This window comes from Phyllostomus hastatus, unplaced genomic scaffold (assembly GCF_019186645.2).
Source record: "Phyllostomus hastatus isolate PE091 unplaced genomic scaffold, TTU_PhHast_1.1 phas_scaffold_93, whole genome shotgun sequence".
In the NCBI taxonomy this organism is placed as follows: domain Eukaryota; kingdom Metazoa; phylum Chordata; class Mammalia; order Chiroptera; family Phyllostomidae; genus Phyllostomus; species Phyllostomus hastatus.
Genome location: NW_025334042.1, coordinates 25,176,016 through 25,197,241, shown reverse-complemented (window position 1 = coordinate 25,197,241; position 21,226 = coordinate 25,176,016). Strand labels below are relative to the sequence as shown.

The 21,226-nt window shown below is 42.7% G+C and overlaps 1 protein-coding gene across 4 annotated transcripts in view; it reads left to right on the top strand.

Moving 5' to 3' along the window:
* Positions 1-21,226, top strand: part of ANO6 (anoctamin 6) — a 192,765-nt gene that overhangs the window by 164,863 nt on the left and 6,676 nt on the right. For all 4 annotated transcript variants that reach the window (XM_045829292.1, XM_045829293.1, XM_045829295.1 and 1 more), the window contains 7 exons: positions 1,170-1,395; positions 2,366-2,535; positions 2,736-2,833; positions 6,490-6,620; positions 11,818-12,023; positions 16,051-16,253; positions 17,290-17,395. In XM_045829292.1, the coding sequence (XP_045685248.1) occupies positions 1,170-1,395; positions 2,366-2,535; positions 2,736-2,833; positions 6,490-6,620; positions 11,818-12,023; positions 16,051-16,253; positions 17,290-17,395 (1,140 nt within the window). The remainder of the gene's footprint in view (positions 1-1,169; positions 1,396-2,365; positions 2,536-2,735; positions 2,834-6,489; positions 6,621-11,817; positions 12,024-16,050; positions 16,254-17,289; positions 17,396-21,226) is intronic.

Here is a 21,226-nt window from a genome sequence, read left to right as displayed (position 1 = left end):
CACACACGCAATCAGACACACTGAGTGCCTGCTTGTGGAGGATGTCCACAAGGTAGATACAGGTAAAACACCTTTAAAGTGGGACCTTGAATGTGTATTGTTCAGTGGCAGGGAAAACCTGCCTAGTGAGGAAGTAAAATCCTGCCAACCACATGCAGACCGTTGCCTCAGACACCCCTGCCAGCACTGGGTCTGTGCAGTCAAAAGTGCAGTGGATTCATAAAATGAATCTTGTGCAAATGCAGGTTATGAATAACTGCCAATTTAAGGTCTTAAGATATGAGTATGAAGAGCCCATGAAGCTTTTATAAGCGGAGACCTGCTGCCATTCCCAGTAGTTGCCTTGGGGCATCTGTGCAGCTTCTGAACACTGGTTTTGTTCGACATCTCCCTTGGTACAGTAACTAAGACAGAGGCTGGCACCTGCCAACCCCTGAACCAGTGATAGGTTCTCTGGTCGAAGGACCCATACCCCCTTAATGGAGCAAAAACACTAATAATTCATAACAGAAGTAATTTCATAATTGTAGAAGGATGTTTTCTCTGGTTCTGCTCTCACAAAGGCTTTTTCTTTCTACCAGAACAGCTACCAGTAACCCCATTTTTATCCCGTCTGATGATGTTCTCTCTCTCTTTTGTTCCTTTTTTTCTTTTTCATGGAACATGCATCTTCACTGTCTTGCAAGTCATTAATACCTTTCCATAGCAGTACAAATTTTCTTTCTTCTCTATTTGTATTGTTGATGCTATTACAGATGTCCCCATTGCCCCCCACCACCTTTACCCACTTCCATCCCCTTCCCCCTGGCCATCAGCACACTGTTGTCTGTGTCTGCAGGTGATACATGCATGTTCTTTGTAGACCTTTCCTTGGAGCCTTTTCACACTCACAGAAAACAGTTCCCATACTCCCCTCACTCCCCACACACAGCTTCTCCTACTGTTACCATCTCACTCTGATGGACGTGCACCCCCTTGTGACTTCCACCTTTCCTTTTCCTCTCTTTGACATTGAACGTGCTTGATTTCCACCTCTCTTGTGGCCCTTGTGTGAGATTTAACGTCACTTCACCCGTGCACCTTGTCCATTTAAAGCATGGGGCCAATTTTTCAGTGTAAAGACGTGATTATTGGTGAGTCTCATGCTGCTGTGCTTGTGGTGTTTTCAGATCCTGCTGATCATCGCCTCAGTCATCGGAATCATCGTGTACAGAGTGTCGGTGTTCTTCACCCTGTCTAAGGAAATGCGCCCGAGCGCGAACGGCACCGACCCGATCCAGAAGTACCTGACCCCGCACTTGGCCACGTCCATCACCGCCTCCCTCATCAACTTCATCATCATCATGATCCTGAACATCATCTATGAAAAAGTGGCGATCATGATTACTGATTTTGGTAAGTTCCTACCAGAGCTGAGGTCATTCCTAGGACATTCGAGAACCTGGTAAAGTTGGAGGCTGTATCTTTCATGTATTTCAATTCCAGCATGTTACAGTTGTTAGAAAATGTTAAGTGTAAACATATTCTCTCTAGCCTGTATGGGAAATGAATTATCTACAGCTCTGCATTAGCACAAGGGACAAAGCAAAGACAGTCATTAGAATACCCAAGCTTTGTATAAACAGATCAGTGCTGAATAATATTGTCAATTACATGACATCATGTACCCTATTGTTGAAAGAAAATAGTCTCTTTATTGCAAATAAGTGGAGTGGGGTCATGGTTCCAGTGGCCAACATGTCCCTCTGTTGCTGAGAAGACAGGCAGTCTTGCTGTTACATGTCCTCCCCCATTCCGTTCATATTAATAAAGCTCCGTCCTCACCAGCTCTGGCTTTTGTAACAATGTTGCTTCTCTCTGGCTTGTATCCCAGGCAGCTGCTTTGTGGCCAAAGGAGTGCCTCCCACACGCTGCATATGCCTGGGTCATTCTCCGAACGGCCTGCTCAGTGGTCATGTTCTGAGAATGGTCAGCCCCGTCTGAACTCTCAATCAGGAGGATGGCCTGTTTTGTCTTCCCCAAATGCTTCTAGCAAGGTGCCCCTCATTCTGTGTGTTCTCTTCAACATCTGCCCTCAAGAAGACAGGAGAAAATCATTCTTGCCCGTTTGATAACATCGTGCTTGTAAATTTTCAGGAGCAGTGACAATTTTTGCCATGTGGGACAGTGTTTATGGAGGAGAAGCTCTTATAACAATGTGTAAACTTGAATTAACACAATAGCTATATTAAGGAGCTCAAAACAACTTAAATGGAAACTGCAAATTGTATTTTTAAGCATTTTAACTCATGTATCAGTGTCTTTGATTAGGGTCTCATAGCTGTTCACAGTGTTTAAAACTTAATTTTCTTTGCTTTAACTACAGAACTCCCAAGGACCCAGACTGATTATGAGAACAGCCTAACCATGAAGATGTTCTTATTCCAATTTGTGAACTACTACTCTTCATGTTTCTACATCGCATTCTTTAAGGGCAAATTTGTAGGTCATCCCGGAGACCTAGTTTATTGGCTAGGAAAATACAGAAATGAAGAGGTATGAATACAGACTTGAATTCTCTTGACAATTTAAGCTACTTCGTGTTTTCTCCCAGTTGCCCAGTGAACAGTTTCTTACCGTGCTTTCTTAGGTTGTTTTTTAGCCTAAAAAGAATGTCAGGTAAATTAAAATTAGTGATTCTGTTTCATGTTAGAGCCATCTAAAATTTAAATGAGACTTCCTCTTTAATATTCCAGTGTGACCCAGGTGGCTGTCTCCTTGAACTGACAACACAGCTGATAATAATCATGAGCGGAAAAGCAATCTGGAATAACATACAAGAGGTGCTACTTCCGTGAGTACCAGTTGTGTGATCTGGGAGAAAGGACAGAGGGTAACACTGCCCATCCATCCAAGTCATTTGCCTCCATGTCCATGTGGCCACATGTCCACCTCTCAGGTGGAGTAGGCTCCGTGCTCATGCAAGGCTCCATGAAAGGCCGTCCCACCAACAATGTAAACATGGCTGTGTTTGCACCAAGTGAGCCATGGCTGCAAACTGTAGTAGCCTGAGCTTTGCCTTCCGATATGTCTGCTCCTGGTCTAAAATAGTTAAGCAGCGTTTTGAATGATCTTTCCCTTGTTTGAAAACTGGGAATGCGCAGCGTTGGCCGAATTAGAGAGTGACTCAGGTTCTCCATGCGGCTGCTGCCCTGTGTGTAGGGGACAGTTCCTCTCTCACTCTTCATGCAAACCTCTAGCATGCCAAAGGCACATTCCTTATTCTTGGTACCCAAGACTGCACCCATCCCAAAAGTATGTAGAAAGGGAAAGAAGAGCCTTATAAGTCGGCAGCTGTGTTTGGGCCATTTAAGTATGTCCAAAGGAACATAGTGGAATGATTTCCACTGTAAATGTACCTTCTTCCACCCCAGCCCCACTCCGGGTCTGGGCGTGGATTTTTGGAGTCAGTGAAGCAGCATGCCTGGTGCTGCGGTCTCAGTCCCGTGGGGCCTGTCCCGCACCCAGATCAGCACGTGGCATTCAATAGGCCCTCTCAGCACCAGTTGGGTGAATGCCTGTCTCATATGCTGCAAATCCATAACGTTAGTAAATTAATAGCATGTTTGTTGGATTCGGACGACAAGCTCAGAGGTCTTGGGCCTTCCTAGCCTCATTTAGTATTTGAAGCATTCCTGGGGATTTTATTCTATACATATTTGACAAAAGGCTAGCACGATTTCTGCATGAAGCAACTCACTCTGGAGAAATTTTAAGGCAAAATGTTAAAGAAAATAATTAAAATTAAATATCCAACATGCCAACAGCATAGTCCTTTGGTCAAAATTTGGATAATGGATGGCTGTCATTTTCTTCCTTTATGTGTTTTCTGTATTTTCCACAATGGGCATGCACTACTTGCAAGAAAAGTGAACTGTTATCTTGAGAAGGGATATTTTATATGATTTGGTGAGAGGATGAAGCCGAGACCGCACTGCTGGTCATGCTTGCTTTTCAAATTCAGAAACAGTAAACTCAGGAATGAAATAGATCCAGGTAGTAGAAGATGCTTGTGTTTAAAATTAGCACATGGGAATACTGTAGAACGTTCTAGCAGAAATTGAGATTATCTACAGTATTTGGATCAAATACACTAATGAAGGTACAAAGAGAAGACGAGGTGTAAAGTACCTCACACCATGCTTCCAGGGGTGTCCAGCCCGTGGCCCAGGATGGCTCTGAATACGGCCCAACACAAAATCGTGAATTGACTTACAACCTTTTTTTTCACTCGTCAGTTTTCATTAGTGTTTGTGTATTTAATGTGTGGCCTAAGACAACTCTTTTCTCAGTGTGGCCCGAAAGGATGGATATACCCCTGCTATACCTAATAAAGACTTAGTAAAGGGCAACTCATTACGGTGCTGTTTTGCTAATACGCATGGTAAATCGCTAAGACAATTATTTTGTAAGACCCACTAGAGGGAAGGAGCTTTCAGCCTTGCCCAGGAGGTGTGGTGTCTGGTGTCTGTATTTTAAAAAATTTCTCTAGGCAGTTCTCATGTGCAGGTAAGATTGCTGTCCTTGCACTAGAGTCATAGCCCAGTAGAAAACCCTAAAGACCAAAGATAATGACCGATGGACTACAACCTAAGATTTCCTTCTACAGATCAGTGGTTCCATTCAGAAAGACTGAGCAGAAGGCTTAGAGTCTGTAGCTCAGGAAGGAAAGCTTTCTGTAGTCCAGAAAGACTTCCACGTGACCTGTTTGGGGTCAGGGAAGCCAGCACAGTACTTGGAGGGGCAAGTGGCTGCCACAATGGAAGTTTCCACCTGAATCCAAATTGTGATGGACTTGGGGCCGCGAAAGGAAAAGATCTGCTTCTCTGGGCCACGGAGAGGATTCAGCAAGAGGCTGAGGCTGGGAGTGTGAAGCAGAGCAAAATATAAACCAGTTGAAACCAGTAGTGTCGAACTTGGAGATCATGAGGGTGGTGGACATGTTTGGTCCTCGATGCCACATGTGTCACAAGACCCCTGTAATATCCCTAAAACTGCAGATTCCTGGACTTGACTGACTGCAGAGCTTTGGGTTGAAGCCTAGGAGGTAGTACTAACAGCCAGCGTTTTGTGGTGTTCTTGCAAGTCCTGGAGTAAGACCCACCGATACAGATGGTCTTGTGTCCCCGAGCCAAGGTTCTAAATAACGCAGGCCAGGGTCAGTCAAAAAATAATCTTATGCAGTGGTATTCGGTGTGTCAGAAAGTGTGCTAAATAAGTGTGCTTCCCCTGTTTTAAGTCATTTAATCCTGACAGCAACCCTGGGCAGTGTAGGTTTCATCACCCCATTGTATTTGAAGTTGACCAGCGTCGAACAGTGAGTAGGCAATGAAGTGTGAATTCAGATTCAAGGGGTATCTGAGTCCATATCCCTCTGCTTTCCACAGCCTCCTGCTATGTCCCTAATGTCGTAGAAGAGATGGAAGTGGGGAAAGAGTGTGAAGCCAGTAGCATGTTGTGTTTAGAGAAATCTCCCCTTAGTAGACCTTGGGGAGCGGTCACCATAAAGTTAACACTGCGGCCAGTCGCAGTGGGAAACCCAGCCTGGCGAGCCAGCTGTGAGCTGGTCACGTCTGACACTGCGTGTGTCTGTGCACACACAACACCTACAACTGTCCGCACCCCAGTGTGAGGCCTTCTCATTGTCCAGATGGGAAATCCAGGCAAGCCTGCTGTTCAGTCAGCCCGTCCTGTCAGGTGTTCGTGTCTGTATTTGAAGTTGTTTGTTGTTGTGGCGCCTCCTCTGATGAGCTCCACAAGGAAACCACAGCCGCTGCTGCCCTAGGGACAGCGGTCCTCCGGGCTACAGGTGCATGCCTCCCCTCAGTCACTGCCAACTCCGACTTCTCAGGACAAGTTGCCATAAAAGTGGGGGAAGCATTTATCTGGGCCACAGGGCTTTGAGAAAGACGAAAACGTAACAGAGGAGAAGAGACGACAGACAGCCCTGCGGGCACAGGGCCCAGTCGGTGGTGAGGTAAAGTGTTTCACGTCTCTGGCTCTCCGCCTGCGCAGCTTAGAACAGGGTGTCAGACCTGTTACCAATCTGACGAACCAAGGTACTTCTTCAGTACTGTTTTTCAAAATAGGGTCCAGCACAAATAACACCCCTTTTTAATTACAAAATCTTTTATTACAAAATCATAAGCATGTAATTCTGTAACGTAACAATACCTCACCCAAGCACACCATATGACATTTTAGGTGAAATGTTCAAATTAAAACTCTAAATCATCACACCCATATTATTACCCTACCAACCACGCTCAAGCAGGTGTTTCTTCTCCCGGACCCTGTGTTTTGGGGCAGGGAGTCAGAAGTGAACAGTTTAGTGTGAGAATACAAAATGAATTTATTGGGAAGATTATGTATTCAGCTTGAGATATCACTAAATACTTTTATGACCTTGGTCTGAAAATGTTCTAATGTATAATTTGATCTTTTTGGCAGCTGGGTCAAGAATCTATTTGGACGCTATTGCTCAGCTTCAAGCTCAGAAAAGATAACCCCGCGATGGGAGCAGGACTACCATCTGCAGCCCATGGGCAGACTGGGATTATTTTATGAGTATCTGGAAATGAGTAAGTCGTAAATGAAATTGTAGGTGGTATACATTACATTGGAGCATGTTATGGGGTCCCAGAAGTCATGATTATCAAGCCAAATAATTAGTTAGCATATTGAAATGGGGCGTGTTTTTCTCCACTAGATAATATGACACAATCAGGCTTTCAAATAAGGTGACTGTGTGTATCTTTGTCAGTGTTTATGTTGTCCACAGCTAAAGGTTTACTGCTGATGAAATGGAATAGTCATTGAAGTGCATCTTCACCGTTGAGTCTCAGAGCATTCTAACCATGCCGTCTGAGAATTAACTCAGGACTATTATTAGAGGTGACTCAGCGTGGGCTGGAGGCCACGCAGGCACAGCTGTTGGCCAGAACACTTGCGAACCAAGTCCTGTAAGCAAGCCTGAACAGAGAGCCTGTAGGAAGAGCATGTTGCTTCTAGTCACGGGGGTGATCACAGGGCCCCCCACCTCCCACACCTGCCTTTGACAGCGTCTCTCTTTCTTCTGGCCTGTGGTCTCTGCCTGGCTCCTTGAGTGACCTCATGACTAATCACTGGCTTGCATTCAGAACCATTTTGCTGGTCTGGAATTAAGATTTAGCACAGGTCTCCTCCTTCTTGATCGTCTTTGTTCATTTGTGGAGTGTTTGCTTGGGCTCTGTTCCTCTTTTTAGTTGAACTTGAACTTGATTTTGAGCTCTCAGTTGCCTTTAAGTTGAATCTACTTTAAGATGTATCTCAAAGTAGATTTCCCTGGGAAACACCATCTTTTCTATTATGGGTGGCACGCTTATATCTAATAGAAGGCTAACAATGTGCATGTTTTGTATATGTGCCCTTCCAGTAACCATTGCATTGAATTACAGTTTTTTTAAGCTTAGCAGATTAGAAAAGGAGGCACAACATTTGGTTGACAGACCTTACATTTATGCAAAGGGGTTCGTGTGTTTGCAGAGACACCCTTTTGTGTTTCCTGTTTACAAGTCTGCAGAGAGAGAGGGGGGCGGCTTGTATTAAATCACATTCTATATATAAAATAATTGCTTTTAAAAATGTACATTATACATGGAAACACATCTGCTTCCTTTGGTGACTGAAAGGTCCATCTTGTAGCTTCTTCAGTCAACAGTGCTTTGCAGCCTGGAGTCGGATTTGAATTTCCCTTTTGTTTGTGCTATGTTTTATGACCAGGTTCAATTAACAGTGTAGCAGCTGTACATAGTGCAGAGGTTGTATGTATTATTTATTTTCAGAAAGACTTTCAAGATAATTGCCTGTTAGCCTAAAATAGTCATAATTATAAATATTTCTTATGGAGCTATTATCAGCATTAGTAATAGCATTCAGGGGCATAATATCATTTGTTGTTTTAGCACCAAAAAAACTTGGAAAGAGAAGTTATTTTCCTGTAGTTGATCAGTCAAAACAGTGACATTGAGAGGAAAAGTTATATGGTTGTGTTTTGGGGAGAAGTTGATCTGACTTTTAGAGGCTCCTAGTCTCATTAAAATAATTTCCAACTAAATAATTCAGCCTCACCCTACCTTATAAGAAGAGATAGACTAACAACTGTTATAAACAGATCTTTTTAGATTTATTGTTATTTTCCTATTATCCAAATAATGAATTAGAAAAATCAATCAACTTCTAAGAGTAGGTATTCTGTTATCCTATATCAACTCTAGAATGAAATCTTTTTGTTGTTGTTTAAATTTGTGATAGATAAAATTTCCGAGTGCCTTTTGAATTATTTTTGTTTTCTCCGATAAATACAGGGTGTCTTTGGGGGTGGTCCACCCCCAGTTACTCCTTTCTTTCCATTTTCTCACATTCATTTCGATACCACCATCTACCTTTTTAATTATGAAGAGAAACCTCTTCTGAAAAACAGCCTGGAACTGCGCCCCTCCCTCTGCTTAGGCCCTGCTCCTGGCCACCCGCTCTGCTCCCCTCTGCCAGAAATGCCTCTTTCTTCTTTTCTGTTTGAGGAATTCCTGCCAGGCCTCAGCAGTAACCCTCACCTTTTCACGCAGATGAGTAGCTCTTTTCTCTGGGGTTCACCCGACTCCTGTGTCGGTGCTGTGTGATCATGTGTGTGCCTCTCTCCCTGGCTGCACTGGTCCTGTTGGGGGGAGCTGGCGACGCCTTTGCATCTTCCAGTCCTCCACTGGAGCTCCACCGCCTGGACCTACCCCTCAGAAATATTTATTTAAGTGACTCCAGCTTGGAGTTTCAACACACACATACCACTGTGAGTTGAATTTACATTAAGATTGCCCTGGCCACCCCCACCAAGTTCCGTATGGCATATGTGGCATATGTGTGGGGGGAGAATTTTTTTTGAGTGAAATTTCTTTTTATTTAGAACATTCCCCACCATGCTTTGAGATTGTTAGAGAAACCCTGGAGTGTTGACCAAAGCTGCCTTCCCAAATGTATGGTCCTGACTTCTGAAATCTCAGACATGAGGCATAAGAGAAATAGTCCATCAGTCTTAAAATCCTGAGGCCATAAGATAGCATTTTGTACATGAAGCAGTGCACAGCACAGATACCAGTGTCTGGGGGACTCGGACAGGCCTCCCAGTGGCATGTGCCCCAGATGACATGCAGGAAAGCAACGAAGAGGCCTTACCTTCCTCTATCCCTTAGTTCTTAACAATCTGGTAAAACAATGACCTCTATCTGTTATTTTCTCCAGTTAATTTCCTATAAGGAATATAGTGCCTCTTCGCTGTCCGCTCGCACCCCCTCTGTCCTCCCCTCTGTCTGCAGGACTGCCTCCCCCCACTCCCTCTTCTGTGCTCCGTTCCCACCCTCCACCTGCACTGACGCCTCCTCGCCTCCTCGTCTTTGCAGGATGGGCTTTCCCAAGTGGAGAGAACACTACAGCTAGGGAGCTATTTTTTTTAAAAAAAACCTTGCGTGTATATAAGTGTATTTTTATTTTTATGTTTATATATATACACACATACACATGGATATACACAGAGATATGCACATACCCGTTGGCTTTTTAAAATTTAAGGCAAACAAAAAGCAAAGGGAAAAACATTCCACAGAGAAGGAAATGTTTGGCTGCATCAAAAGCTGCCTCGTGATCAAATAAGAACTGAAATGTCCAGTGGCTCCGCACTACGCCACCGGCAGAGTGAGCAAGGGGAGTCTCCGTGCGGTGCAAGGGCTGCAGCAGGACGAGGGTGGAGAGACAGCCCCTGGAGGCTCCTCAGGGAACCCCACTTTCGACTTTCGGGGGAAGAAGCAGGCACAGCAAGTGTCAGCATTGTGGGTCATGAAGGTGTTCCAGCGAGGGTTATTTTTGTTTTTCCGATGAGTGCTTTTTGCCTTGCTGAATTGAATTCATAGGTCCTTTCTTGTGTCCTTGCTTGTTTTCAAAAGTTGTTTAGAAAGTTCTTCTTGACTACCAGAACAGATTGTACGATCTGGAATTTATTTCAATGTCAAAAGTGAGGGCTCCATACTTGACTACTGATTTGAAGTGTCACTGTTATAATGCATGAAAATCCCATGAATATCTGCATCTCTTCTTGAAATCTGTTCTGTTTAATTCATACTCTCCACTAATGCACCTGCTGTAAACTGTGTCAATTATCACAGCATAATAATATACATTAATATATGATAGAACTGGTCCCATTTTATCGCTTTTCAGAATGTTCCCAATACTGTCAGTTCAAACATCCCTTGTCATTATTGTATTTGTGTATATTTCTTGAAGAATTTTAGCATCACCTTTTAGCTTTTTTTCCTTAAATTCATTTGGGATTATTAACTATATTTGCCTTAAAACTATAAATTAAAATTTGAGAGAAAAAATTTGATACGTCCCCAAACTTGAGTCTGCTCAAACCATCCACCATTTATTCATTCAGCATTATTTGTTTTACTTTGTTTTTTAAGTCATCATTAACAGTCTTAACATCTCTCACTAATGTATTTCTAAATAGTCTGTGCCTTTGGTGTCATTATAAATGGTATCTTTCCTTTTTTGGATTTTTAGCTGAGTTTATTGCTAATATAGTCCTAATTTCTGGCTTCTCTTGAATAGTGAGGTCTGGCAACGGCAAGTGGCCCCTCTAATTAAGACACGCACTCGCCAGCCCACCACAGTGGGCTGCACCCACCCCACACATTCCTGCTCTGCCCCCGGCCCTGGAGGTGGATGAGCTCATGCAGGGTTGGGTGAGTCATAGATACAGATAGGGATGTCACTGCTTGATGCTATGCTGCTAACTCGATGACATCATCAACTCTGGTCCTTGCTTATCTGATTTCCCCGAATATGACCACACCTGTCTGCTCTTCTACAACACACCCTGGCCTCTGAGACCAGAAGCAATTTCCAGCTCCTCCTACCCAGCCACCCCTCCACAGGCTTGTTTTTCCTGGCTAGAGTGGGTCTGCCCCCCATCTAAGCAGTGGCCCTAAAAGAACCGTACATTTTCCTCTCATCCACAGCCTTAGTTACGTACCTGCACTTGTTTAAAGGTCTGCCAGTTTGGAGGGAAGGGTCTCAGACTGAAAAGTATCATATAGTGCACATCACGCATACTAGGAGAAGAGAACTGCTAAGCCGCCATTCGAGTGTTGACTTAGCGTGACCACACGGACTCCAACAAGTTCAAGATCCAGGCTCCTAGACACTTCTGTCACGTGCATGTCTGTGACGTGTAGTAACGCCTCCAGTTCTCTGCATGTGCTCACTTGCTTGTGTGCCCCTTGTCAGTGCATTTCCTCCACATTCTCTACAGCACAGTCTTCCCAAAGGTGCACGTCTTACCTCTGTTTAACTTGTTAGATACTTCCACGGTATGTTCTTTTTTTAATCCTAAATCACAAATCACCTTCCAATATTCTATTATTTCAACATGGAGAATGAATATATGCTTAGATTGTTCCAAGATCATTTACCAGCAAATAACTTTGGCTAATTATTTTTAAACATATTATCTCTATTAAGTATATATATGTAAAAAATAGTCATAATTCATCTTTTTCCTAGAGATTTCAGGGTATTTGTGTTTTGTTTGAATTCTTCCACTGTTGAACATTATTAGTGCCGTAGATGTCTGTTCTCTTTGGGGGTTTGCTGTTTGTTTGCCTTCCTCTTCCTGTGTGAGAGCGAAGGAAAATGTGTTGTCCTCCCATCCACCCACCACTCCATGATGTGTGTCCATTTCATTGACAGTTATTCAGTTTGGGTTTGTCACCTTATTTGTGGCCTCTTTCCCACTGGCCCCTCTGTTGGCCCTGGTGAACAATATATTGGAAATAAGAGTGGACGCGTGGAAAATGACTACCCAGTATAGACGCATGGTGCCAGAAAAAGCCCAGGACATCGGAGCGTGGCAGCCCATCATGCAAGGAATAGCGATTCTGGCTGTGGTGACCAATGTGAGTAGAACCGAGGCTTCCCAGGGTCAACACCTGGAACAGGCCAACGGTGCGTTAGCCTTGCTACCTGAGGAATCAAATGTTTGGGGTTCCTTAAAACGGGAGAAAGGTGCCAAGACTACCATCTGTATAAACAACACGGTTGTACTACTTGTAATTGTTATTTTTAAATGTATTTTGTTTGTTTATAATCATTGTTCATGACTTACAAAGTCAAGACCCCTTACAGAGGCAGTTGCTGAGAAGAGTAACCATTATATTATTATTGCACGTTCGCCCAGGTTTTTACTCAATAGCCTGGTCATAGTGATAAGAGTAAGTCCTCTCATTTAATCCTCTCATGACTGTAAAAGGAGTTATCCTAGAGTGTCTTTATACTGGAAACAGAAATCTATCCCTTTAGGGTGTGAGGACCTAAAAGGACAGCTGTCATTTCACCATGTTTTAGCATCCATACCAAACTATCAGCTTAGCATATTAACTATTTGATGATGAGGTATGAACATTTTATGCATTCGCAGTCAGTATTACCTTCCTTGTCTCCTGGGGCAGGAGTTTTTTAAGGAGGTGGGTTTAGGGAGGGTCTCATCTCTCGTCCCCACCCCTCCCCCCGCCCCTTAGTTGCAGCCTCATACCCTGGGTGCATCCTAGCTATGAGGGAACGGAACCCAGTTGTCCACCACTTATACTGATTGTGGACCTGTCCGAACAGTCATTCTCTTTTTCTCCCCCAGCCAACAGGGAGCTTGCTCTCAGGCAGACCAGCTCCTGTGCCAGCTCATCAGGGGGCCTCCTGCCCTAGCAGTACCATTACAACCAGGGATGTTTCTTCCTTTATTTCACACCCAGGCCACTGTCCCCAACAGAATCATATCCCAGTTTTAATTTCTTCATCAAGCCCTGAGTCCCCAGCCTTTTCCCACAAGCATGTGCCAAAACAGAACAGAATCTGGCAGAGCCCTGGGTCAGGTTCTGGGACGGGGAAGCTGCTGAGCACTGCATGACCGTGGCCAGGCCTTAACACGCAGAGCCCATTTCATTGTTTGTGCGTTGATGAATTCTCCATCACACACTTTGAGAATATCATGTACCACAAAGGGTGGCTAGGGAATTCAGTGGGCTAACGCATAGAAAGCACAGAGCCTGGCCCTCATGGGACGTTAGCTGCCGCTGTTCATCGTCTTGGTCAGTCATCATCGTCAGCAGTGGCTCTGTGTCGGCTTTGACAGGTGTCTGAACTAAGGCACAAGAATTTCACAGTGTGTCACTGTCTAGACGCTGGTTGGTTACGGTCTTACACAGTAAAGCAAGTTATCTGGAACCCAGCTATCACCCCAAGAACCCTCAATTTATTTGAATTCTATGTTATTCCTCCCTTTTTAGAGAAAGTTCCAAATCACACACAAAAAGCAACTATCATGTTGTATCAGTTTCCATTCATCCAGATAGCCCACACCCTCAACATCCACTGTGCTGAGAAACGAAGACTGATGTTTAGAAATATGTCAGTGAGGCCTTTCAAGTTCCACAGGCATAAGAGAATGAGTCTGTCATGTTCAATATGCTGTACAACAGTAAGCGTGGCAGGAACGTGGACTTGGGCGCTGTGGGGACATTTTCAGCAACAAGGTTTGAAACGGAAAGAGTTTTTGTCTGACCTTCAGCTAACCAGAAAATTCAATTGAGTCATACTCCCCATTCCTCAAGTGTCTGGTTTGATTGTGTTAGGCACCTTTTCCTAGTATCCACAGCCTGGCTCCACTCCATTAGCACAGATGGAGTATCGGCAGTGTTGCCAGGGCTGCTGTGTGTGTGTGTCTGAGGGTGTGCACACACAGGCGCACACACACCCGCTCGCTGGTGCCGCTGCCTCTTACCCAAGTAACCAAGGCCTCGTTTTCTTATACATGGACATTGTCCCCTCGCCTGCCTACTGTGTGCCTCCCCTGTCTGATGCGCGCTGCAAAGGCTACCTTTCCGCAGTGGGAGCACTTAGAACTGTAGGGCGAAGGGAATAGCTACCGGGGAGATGAGAACGGACAGTAAGCAGGAGTCTGGTTTACAATCATTCATTTTAAAGCTGCTAGTTCAATAATAAGCTGAATTGACATTATTGTACCATGCCAGAGCATCAGCTATTGAAGACCAATTTTAATTTACTTTGATATAAATGGAAAATGGTGTTTGGAACAGCATGGGAAATGAAGCGCACTGAATTTATTTGTACTCTTGCAGCATGTCTCAAAGCAGCTCAATTCAGGAGGAAAGAGTATCTTGTCAGAAGATAATAGAATTAACTTCCTTGTCAGAATTTTTGTAGCTTCCTAAAGCACATCTGGTGATTCTATAAAAAGCTATCGTTGAGTAAATTAACAAAAAATGTTAATCTGTTGAAATCTGGGAAAAATATTCTTGTATTACAGCACCCCTCGCCCCACACCGCTGACAGGCAGGCACACACACACACACACACACACACACACACACACACACACAAATACTTTGTGGCAGAGGAAATGGCAAAGCTGGTTCCATAGGGGACATGTTGCAATAGAAAAGCCTCTTGGTCGTTGTTCTTGCTCTGCCTGAGATATTGTTTGTTGGCTTGTGGTCTCACTGTGTCTAAACCATATGTTCAGAAGAATACTATTAAAACCCATATTGTGCCAAAAAGATGTCTGTTCTTCTGCTTCAGTAAATGACTAAATCAGTGAGCTTTGTTTATTCACATAGAATTTGGATTGAAATATACTTTGTCCTTTTTTTCTTCCTTTAAACCAGTTTTATGCATTGGAAAGATTAAAGCCAAACTTAAAAATTTTTAGAGAAAATTCACGTGATGCATAATAACATACAGCTGAAGAGACATCTTTGTAGTTTAGACCCAGGTTTAAGTTTGACCCATATTTATTTCTTTAATCTGGAAACACATTAAACATTGTTACTTGATAATTTATGATGTTCATAATTTATCCATTTAAACTTTTGGAAGTGTAGAGGCTTAGATACTAGATCTAACAATATAGACATCATTGCTTGACTATGTGAATGGAGCAACCCCAAATATTTTTTATTGCTATGTACATTTTAACAAAATTTACAGGTTATTGCTCTTTAATCAAACAGCATACATAAGTATATACTGACATTTTAAAATAAATCAGACTATAGGCTGACTTGTGTAAACAAGTGTGTAGAGCCCTGGCTGGTGTGGCTCAGTGGATTGAGCACTGCCCTGCAAACCAAAGGGTCACCAGTTCAATTCCCAGTCAGGACACATGCCTGAGTTATGGTCCAGGTCCCCATTAGGGGGCGTGCAAGAGGCAACCACACACTGATGTTTCTCCCTCTTTTCCCCTCTCTCTAAAAATAAATCTTAAAAAAAAGTATATAGATTCTATAAAGAAAAAAGTATGAATTTAATAGGCTATTATTAACTTAGATCAAGAAAAATGTATTTTATGCAGTTTATATTCTATTTTTAAGTGACAAATGATTAAAAATCAGCTTTGTATTAACTATTTAAAAAGGAATTATATAAAGCCAAATTATTTTTGGCATATTGATTTTAGTGTTACATATACAATAGGGTCTTCTACATCAAAATCATAAAACATTTAAATTATACTGACTAGAGCTCTAAGGTTGATTGAATTTTGTTATATTCTAATTTTTGAAAATGAAATTATATACATTATATGCAAGCAACTCTTGAATTATCTACAATAGCAGAGTCCACAGTTAATCTTACTGAAGAAACATAACAGGTTGCTTTTGAACTGCAGAAAGACCACTGGGCATTTCTTAGAATTGAAGACCAAATAGAAAGGATTCTACTTTAAAGCAGCTGCTCTAGAATATTCACAGACTGTATCCACTTGTTATAGATATAGTTAGGAAAGAATTAAGATTTCTGAATCTTTAATTTTAAAAACAATCAACTGACAAAAATGTGATTCTGGCCTGTTTGTTAACACAGCTGTAAAGGCTCTAACTCAATGCCCCTCTCGTTTTCCTCCCGACACAGGCCATGATCATTGCTTTCACGTCGGACATGATCCCCCGCCTGGTGTATTACTGGTCCTTCTCCGTCCCTCCCTATGGGACCCACGCCCACCATACCATGGAGGGGTATATCAACAACTCTCTCTCCTTCTTCAACGTCGCAGACTTCCAAAACAGAAGCTTGGAAAATCCATACTCTAGGAGTGGTAACTATACCACATGCAGGCAAGTTCCACTTATGTGTTTAGGAGAAAAGTCTTAGAAATGAGGAGACTCTAAGAGTTCTAAAAAGCAAGATAATTCATTTGTTAAGGCTGTGTTATTCAAGCAGAACCTGACAACACTGAGTGGTGACAAACTAGCACCCTAACTTAACAAAGAAATGCAAAGACAAGAAATGTGAATACCTCTGCCTGGCCAGCGAAGCATTCTGCATTGATTTTTATGTCTGGTTATGTCAGCTGTGGACAGTATACTTGAACTAAATTACCAGTTGATGAAGTTTGTTGACTAAGTCGAGTGTTTTTGTTCACTCAGAGTCTTAAACCTAAAGGAGGATTTAAAATTTATTTAGTTCCACTCTTCAAAGCATTCTTTGATTCAGATTCTTAACAACATAACCAAGAAACCAGAAATAAGCCCCAAATAAATGTTTCAAAGTTACACATTGTAGAGCCTCTTCAGAATTCCATATTGAATCTGCTTTATATAACTCCCAAGAGTAATTACACTCTTCTAGGTCTAATAGGTTACAGGAAGAAAATTGGAGATATGCTACCTGAGGGAGAGACACTAACAGCAGTAGCTCATGACATCTGATAACCAGGAAATTAGCAAGAAAATTTTAACAAGTAGATAGTACTCTCCATAGGGAAGAGAGCCCCATAGGTAAGTGAGCCCTGATGACACCATTATATAAATTTATAAACATGTTTCTGAAAATACACTCAAGTGTTTTAGTTATACTCTTTTGAGAAAGCAAGGATAAAACTCTGGCAAAAAAATTTTAAGATTCTTTTGTTTTCTTTTTACAAAGATGAAATCTGTCATTACCATCATTTTCCTATTGCCTGTTAAGTTTTACTGGAATAGTATTTCAGGGTTTTGTTACCCTGAATTAAACTCTTGGAGATCATTTATGTGGTGTCCCATTTTTTAAAAACTCATTGTATTAAATAAGACCTGTCTTTTAATGAGCCCTTTTTTTACAGAATTTGATCAAAAAGAATTATCTCCTGATCCACCTCCGTTTCATTTCCAGGTATCGTGATTTCCGGAACCCTCCTGGACACCCACAGGAGTATAAACACAACATCTACTATTGGCACGTGATCGCCGCCAAGCTGGCTTTTATCATTGTCATGGAGGTAGGAGAAGTGTTCATACTTTGAAATGGTTTGTAAGGCAGTATATTTGCATACCTTTTATCAGCTGTATGCGTTGCCAGCCCTGACTTAAAGTGTACAATACGTTCTTATCTCATGCTAATAATTACTTTAGGGCATTTATTAATCAAATTTGACCTGAGAATACCCATAAAGCTTCCATTAATTAAACGGAGTTGCTTATCTGCTTTAAAAGTTAAAAGCATGTTATATGCTAAAGGGATTCTGTTCTTTCCAATTCTGTATGAATTGTTGGTAGTGGGGGCACTGGGCTACAGGTTAGGCAGAGAAGGACCTTATTCAAAATGAGTAAGTTGTGATCTCTGCCCTTGAGAAACTTACTGATCTCATAGTATTATTTGTATTACTTTTATTTGTATTGTTTTTATTGATTTTCATAAACCTTTTTATATTTTTTATATTGCTAAAATATGTAAAAGGATTCCTGAAGTACAGTATCTGGTACACAGCAAGAGTCACTGGTTATATTCAGGTAGATAGTTACCAAAGTGCTTGGACTCCTGCTTGGAGGTCATGCTGGACCAGGTCCTGTGAGGGCCATCTCATTATAAAACATTTAGAATCAGCTTAAAACAGTTGCCTTTGCATTTTTGAGCTCACTGGAAGGGAGAGAAATCTACAAAGAGGAAAGAGAGAAAACAGGTGATGAGCCAAAACGAAGTGGTGGGCTGCAGGCATCCCTGAGTTGCGGAGCACTTGGGGAGCAAGTGCTGTTCACAGTGTCTCCAGCTAAAAGCTCAGGGAGGCCAAGGTGGGGTGGAAGCAAGCGGAAGGGCTGAGCTTGAGACTCTGGGATTCACCTGGGGGTCCCAAAAGAACATCGCAAGCAGAAGTAAATGTATCTCTTCTTTGGAGAAGGGTGTCCTCAATGTAGATCCCAGATTTTTCTCAAATTGAAATTATCAAAACCAAGCAGGCATTCCAGTCACTATGGCAACAGATGTAAATGCAGTAGTCTCTTCCCCACAACCACTTCAAAACCACAACTAAAACTACAGAACAACCAGCACTAGGGACCACCTGAAGTCTAGCTGAACAGAAGTCCTGTAACTAGAGATAACAGAGAAAAAGCCTCAATGAGACTGGTAGGATGGGCAGAGACATGGAATCAGCTGGTCCTGCGTTCATGTGCAGCAGATAAAAATAAAAAGTGCTACCTCAACTGTGAAACCCTGAGGAGCCAGGGATGCCAGCCCCACACTGGGCCCCCCAGTCCAGTGTTCCAGTGCCAGGTAGAGAAGGCCCCAAAACTTCTGGCTATAAAAACTAGCAGGGATTGTGGCTGAGTGACATGGAGGGCTACTCGTCTCAAGTGTTTCTCTTAAAGGACGAACATGGACTCACTTGCTTTGAGATCCATCGCTGGGGAAACTAGCTTAAAGGCATCAAAGACATACGCAGAGAAACTGAATTGTCTAGCATCAGGGCGAGAGCTGAAAGGCAGCTTTCCCCCAAACTGAACCATTAACAAAAGCCGCCATGCCTGTGTTGAGCCCACCCCGCCTCAGGTGCAGACTGATGACTGATGCCATGGGTTTCCATCAACCTGGCTAACACTGTTCTGCTCTGCTGACTCTCTGAGACCTACCCCCACCCCATTTTCAGCCCCACCCTGCCCCCAATCTGAGTCTAGTGGTTTTTCCGTACAAGTGGCCTGTTTCGGTTCATGCTGCAAACTTTCCTAAAATCTCTCAAAGTTTCACAAATCCCAAGTAAGTAGCACCTGGCCTTGGTGTGCCCCATACATCGTGCTAAGTGGCCCTGGGCACAGGCAGCAGCTGACTTTGCCTTGCACCCTCCCAAGAGACCCCAAAAGCAGAACACCCCACAGCCAGCCTCAGATGACACTAGAGCACCACCCAACCACCTACACAAATGACACACTTAAAAGTCAGACCCTGCAGGCACCAGAGCCGTGCTAAAGTGAATCTTGGTACGTAGGGCCGGCCCACACACAACAGCTCCTCTATGTAGTCACAGCCAGTCCTTACAACCAGTCAGTCTGCAGGTTAGTCCATCCAAAGAGCAGACAAGGCTCAACAACAACAGGAGGGTACACACAGCCCCACAAGGAACATACCCAGGTCAGGTGACAAGGGAGACTTTGCCCCATAGGACCCCAGCTACATAAGGCCACTCGACCAAGATGGGGAGATGTAACAGCTCTACCTAATACATAGAAAAGAAAAAAAAACACAGGGAGTCAGCCAAAATGAGGAAACAAACATGCCCCAAATGATAGAACAGGAGACAGCTCCAGAACAAGAACTAAATGAAATGGAGGCAAGCAATCTATCTTACACAGAATTTAAAACAATGGCTACAAGAAGGCTCAAGGAATGTAGTGAGAACTTACACAGCATAAAAGAGGACATAGAAACCACCAAAACAACCAGTCAGAAATGAAGAATATAATAACTAAAATGAAGAATACATTAGAGGGAATCAAAAATAGAATACATAAAGCAGAGGCCCGAATCAGTGATTTGGAAGATAAGGTAGCAGAAAACATCCAGTCAGAACAGCAAAAAGAAAAAAGCATCTAAACAATGAGGATAGCGTAAGGAGCCTCTGTGACAACATCAAGCACACCAACTTCCATATCAGGGTGCCAGAAGAAGAGAAAGAGCAAGGAATTGAAAACCCACTTGAGGTAATAATGACAGAAAACTCCCCTAACCTGGTGAAGAAAATAGACAAACAAGCCCAGGAAGCATAGAGAGTCTCAACAAGATGAACCCAAAGAGGCCCACACCAAGACACATCATAATTAAAATGCCAATGGTCAAAGACAGAGAAAGAATCTTAAAATGAGCAAGAGAAAAGCAGTTCATTACCTAAGAGGGGGCTTCCAGAAGGTTGTCAGCTGATTTCTCAACAGACACTGTGGGCTGTAGGGATGGCAAGCGATATTCAAAATATCAGAGATATTCATGAGATATTCAAGATGTCCTTGCATGAGGAAAAGCAAGGCCCTGCCACCAAGGTTACACAGCAAAGCTGTCATTTGAATTGAAGGACAAATAAAGAGCTTCCTAGACAAGGAAACACTAAAGGAGTTTACCATTAATGAATCATTATTTAAAAGAAAAAAACTTAAAGTGATTTCTTTAAGTGAAGGAAGAAAATAAGATAAAAACTATGAGTAATAGAATGGTACTAACTACATATCTATCAACAATTACTTTAAATATAAATGGATTGAATGCTCCAATCAAAAGACATACAGTGGCTGAACAAATAACAAATAAGACCCTCACATATGCTGCCTACAAGAGATTCACTTCAGTTCATAAGACACACACAAAGCCTGAAAATACAGGGATGGAAAAAGATACTTCATGACAATGGAAACAAACAAAATGCTGGGGTAGCAATGCTTATACCAGACAAATTAGAGTTTAAAACAGAGGCTATAACAAGAGAGAAAGAAGGACCCAGCAATTTCATTTCTGGGTACTTATCTGAAGAAACCCAAAACACTAAATTGAAAAAACATATGCACTCATGTTTACTGCAGCCTTATTTACAATAGCCAAGGTATGGAAGCAACCTAAGGGTCCATCAATAGATGAGTGGATAAAGAAGTGGTACATACATACAATGGAATATGAGTCAGCCATAAAAAAGAATGAAGTCTTGCCATCTGCAAAAATATGCATGGAGCTAGAGCACAATTGGCACACACAAGGCCTATGGGCCGAATCCAGCCCTCCACCTTGTTTCTACTCAGCGGCAACACTGAGCTCTCACTTAACTGTTAAGGAGCAGTCACATTTATACAGTCCTAAA